Raw genomic sequence first — 5,000 nt, forward strand, 5'->3', positions numbered from 1 at the left:
TATATAGATATATTAGATAGTATATATATATAAATATAATATATATATATATATATATATATATTATATAATATATATATATATATAATATATTATAATATTTTATATATATATATTATATATATATAGATATATATATATATATATATATATATATATATATATATATAATATATATATATATATATATATTATATATATATATATTTATATATTATATAATGATGTATATGTATATGTATATATGTATATGTATATGTACATGTATATGTATGTATGTTGTATGTGTGTATGTTGTATGTTGTGTGTATGTATGTATGTTATATATGTATGTATTGTATTATGTATGTATGTATTGTATGTATTATGTATGTATGTATGTATATATATATAATATATATAATTACATATCTATATATATATATATACTTATATATATATTATAATATTATATATATATATAATATATATTATATTATAATATATATATATATATATTATATTATATATATATATATATATATATATATATACATATATATATATTCCTGATCTAAAGATGTTTAGCAACAAAATAAAGCCTTATTTCAGAAACTATCTCTCCTGTTGAGCAGTTGTTGTTTTTTAGTCTTCTGTTACATCACCAACAATGATCATTGGTAGCATCTTGTGTGTAAATTTTCTTCAATGACAATATGAACAAACACATTAAAATAGTTCAATAATTCTGCAGGAAGTAATAGACCTTAAAATATCTATGGATATTTGCATAAAGAACTGGATTTTAATAACTGCAAAACTAGTATCTTTCTTACATATTGAATTCTATCTAAAATATTAGATTTGCCAGGGACTACTAGGGGAACTCACTTATATGCATCCTCCAAAGGATATTTATATGCATTATTGCTCCTGGAATCCCTAATAAAATGTGATCCTATTATCGTTTATTAGTCATCCATCTCTTTCTGTTATCTGTGATGTCAAGGTAGTATGTTTCTCTGCCTTAGGAGTGTGGAGAGCAAAAGACCAAATAACAAATAAAGAGTAAACTCCTTAAATCTGTTACAGATCTTCCATGCTGTGAAAAAAACAAAGCTAATAAACAAGACAAATTATTTTTACTAGAATGCTAAAGGGAACTATATCTATTTCTTCAGTATTGCTTTATGTTTCTTTTAAAAATATATTTGTAATGGGTAAAATTAGCTGTCATATTAATTACAAGCTCTGATTGTTACCAACTTTGAAGATATCTTCACTATTCTCATTATTCACTAGCTAAATTTTTGTTCTATTTACACATATCCCTTACATTTAATGCCAGATCAAAGACAGAATGCTGATTTACTACACTATTTAAACTCCAGAAGTCCAGCATACAAAAAAAAAATTATACAATAATTGGTACATAAAGTAACACAAGCCACAATAACTGCTCAGATGATCATTGAGAATCTGTCATAATTTTTTGCAAAGTTCCAGTGTGGATAAATCAAGGGAGCCTCTCTCATACAGTAGATTGAAAAGATATATACAACAAGAACAGCTGTTTGATGTTATGATAACAAGTAATTAATGTACACAGGATTTCTCTGCAAATAACAGATGTTTTGGCTTTACCTCCTCTAAGATAAACCATTTCTGTCAATACTGTCGAGGAACCTCTTAACTGCTAAAGAAATAGGGGGATCCAACCAGAGATACTACAGTGAAAATGAAAACTCTTAGGCACTCTCCACTATTTAAAATTTACCCGAGGCAGTCACAAATATTGCCTAGAAACACATGGAGATCTGTAATTAACATCTCTTAGATAATACTCCTTGCAATACAGTCATACAAATTAAGAAAAGATTGTTAATTATTGTGTGGGTTGCCTTAAGAACTGGCCTTGCAAATTTGCTTGACTAAATTACAAATGAAATTTGGAATTTCAACTTATTATCATGATAATAAGTGAGGAAGAGTGAATCTCTCTTTGTCTACCTAAAAATGTATAAAGAAGTGATGACTGGCAATGGAGATGAAACAAAACATTAAATATAAAATGTTCATGTTAAACAACTCTTAATAGTCCACTGAATATTAATTAACAATGGGTTAGCTTATGCATAATGATTGTTTACATATTTCAACTGGAAACACCAATTTTCCTGTAACAGTTTAGTACAGGCTCCTGTTAGTTTCGTCATCAGTTGTACATATTTCATGAATATCTGGGCTGATGCCATAGTATTCACCACCTAAATTTCCCTCTCAATATGTTCTGATGGGGTAATTACACAAGGTTATTTGGATCACTTCAAAAACTGAATTAGTGCATACTAAGCAACTCCTTTTAAAATGTTTATCTTACCATTATAAGGATTTAGTTCAGGTTCTTTAGAATATGTATGGTTCCCCCAGATTATTGACAATCATTTACTTTGCTAAGTGGGTAACACTGGCTCTGCTTGAATAAAACACAAGCGATTCTTGGCTCACGCACAGTAAGTTCAGAAAATAACATACCAGTAGAGAAAAAGGCATCTTTATTAAATAATACAATATGGAATCAACTCTTGTAACAACAGTCTTCAGTCTCTTTTATAAACCATTCTAGTTTCCAAATAAACCATAGTAAATGTCAAGAGTAATTAAACTAAATTCTCAAATTCATCAAAACAACTCAATGAATCTTTCCTATATAAACCCTAAATATCAATCACTTCTGAAATCTCGGAAGCAGAGCATTATTCATTATGCAGATCTATTGCTTCAGTTAATATTCTTCTCTGGAAAAAAAAGATAAAACAATATTTATAATAATAACATATAGTTTTTCAATTTACATTCTTCAGTGCAAAACTATATTTGGCTCTTTTCTTCATGCCGGTCTTGACGCATACGCTGGGCTCTGTTTCACAACCTCATCCAGCTTGGCAGCAAACAGCTCACTCTCAATGGGTTTTTTGAGGTTGCAGAGTGGGTTGTATACCACATACTCCACATACACCTGAAAAAAATTACTTTCCAGTTTAAAAAGTCTAAAAGAGTAAATATGAAAAGGATACTAACTAAGAAAAAAAAAAAAAAGCTGATTATTCCATGAAAAAATCCACATCTGAATGGAAATGAAAACTACAATTTACCTTTTACCTCTTGTTAGTAATAAATCAAGATCATGGCAAAAACTATCCACTGAACAAGTAAACCCACCTGAGTATATATCTGCTGCAGAAGCTCCTTAATTCCCTGTGCATGAATATCAGTGTTAAGGATGAATTTCAGTCTGGAAGGTGTCTCGTAGAGGTTGAGTCGATATTTATTGGTTGTATATGAAAGGTAGCCTTCTTTGAGATCAACTGGTGACACCTGGCGGAGAAAAAAGATACGCAAAGTAATGAAAATCCAATAACACCTGCAGTGACAATATTAAACACTATTAAAGCTTAAACAATATCATTTTTCTTCTTTTTTTCTAAATATACATCATAATGCAACTTCAGTTAACACTACATAATACTCCTGATATTATTTTCAGCATAGAAAAAACACAAAAAAACATACCTTTGCGACAAATGATTTGATGGAGAAAATCATACCATACATCAACTTGGCTTCCTGCAACATTAAAAAAGAATAATGACTGTCTCTTCTATGCAAACATACATACCCCACCTAAATTTTATGTCATCTGTGACTTTCCACTGTAGAAGCACCACATATTATTGCTATAAAACAACAATCAGCCACAGAAGACCACACAGCTCTATTCCCTTTTATTTTTTTGATGAACCTTAGATATATATTCACAAATCAATTATTAAAAAGACATATAATGGTTCCTTTTAAAAACTGTACCCTTTCAGAAACTGAAAAGCAATCAAAGATCATGCTGCCAACAGGAAGGCAGGTTAGTTCAGTGCACTATCAAACTTTGTCTGTAGCACTCAGCAGCTGATCTCTGAGGGAAGTTGATGCAATGAAAGGACACATGTGTAAATGTTCATAATAATGTACACTAAATTATTCTGTACATGTACAAGTGTATCATACAACAATATGCTATAAACTGAAGCAGTAGAAAAGAAAGACAGAAATGATGAGGATGCACTGGCAAAGAGGCAAAGGAGAGAGGGAGAAAATGAGAAAAAGAGCGAAACAGCAATGTAGCCATCAACAGCAAGATTAAACAAAATTAAAAATTATCAATAAATTTGCTGGGATGACCATTTTCTGTAGCATATATTCCTTAGTGACCTTTCGGTTGTGGATGCCTATCCCAAGGGTGACCACGTGCATTAACCCAAAACCAATGGACATGGCACATATGTACATGTCATGCCCACTGCGAGTATATTTTATTGATTGTTTCTACACATAGATGGCTCCACTAGTACTTAATCATCAATGAGCTCATTATGAGTAGTACCTGTTTCATCTCTTTACCCTTTTCCTTGATTTTTGAAAAATATTTTATGTTATCTTATATTGCTGTTACTAATATCATTAACATTATAGTAATTATAATATCTATAATAAAAATAACACCATTCATATTCATAGATATAAGAAAAAAAAAAAAAAAAATTTTCCCACAAATTAAGTACAGGTAAAATCAGGCAAGGTCACAAGATCTACTAATTGACTCCTTTGTGGCTAAACACTTGCAGAGACACTTCACAAAAAATCTAAAATGGGCACAGCATTTTCCCGGTGACATTGGGTTCATATTTATGTAAGTGCATGTCACTCTGTGTATTGTACATGTAAAAGTATTCAAATTGGTGTCTCTCTGTCACTTAAAACAACTCAATTATTCTCTCTCTCTCTCTCTCTCTCTCTCTCTCTCTCTCTCTCTCTCTCTCTCTCTCTCTCTCTCTCTCTCTCTCTCTCTCTCTCTCTCTCAGTATGTTATAATGTACATCTGAAATTTAATTTATAAAATATATATATAATATAAACACATATATATATAAATCAATAAATCAATAGCTATTTCTATACCTTCAAAT

General features: G+C 30.0%; 1 protein-coding gene across 1 annotated transcript in view; it reads right to left on the reverse strand.

Moving 5' to 3' along the window:
• Positions 1-2,517: 2,517 nt before the first annotated feature.
• The window catches only part of LOC119595448 (trafficking protein particle complex subunit 1-like), an 8,556-nt gene continuing 6,073 nt past the window's right edge, over positions 2,518-5,000 (reverse strand). The window contains exons 3-5 of the mRNA XM_037944568.1: positions 3,553-3,606; positions 3,202-3,357; positions 2,518-2,998 (exon numbers count right to left, since the gene is read on the reverse strand). Of these exons, the coding sequence (XP_037800496.1) occupies positions 2,870-2,998; positions 3,202-3,357; positions 3,553-3,606 (339 nt within the window). The 3' untranslated portion in view covers positions 2,518-2,869. The remainder of the gene's footprint in view (positions 2,999-3,201; positions 3,358-3,552; positions 3,607-5,000) is intronic.

The sequence above is a fragment of the Penaeus monodon genome, chromosome 36, assembly GCF_015228065.2.
Source record: "Penaeus monodon isolate SGIC_2016 chromosome 36, NSTDA_Pmon_1, whole genome shotgun sequence".
NCBI classification, from domain to species: domain Eukaryota; kingdom Metazoa; phylum Arthropoda; class Malacostraca; order Decapoda; family Penaeidae; genus Penaeus; species Penaeus monodon.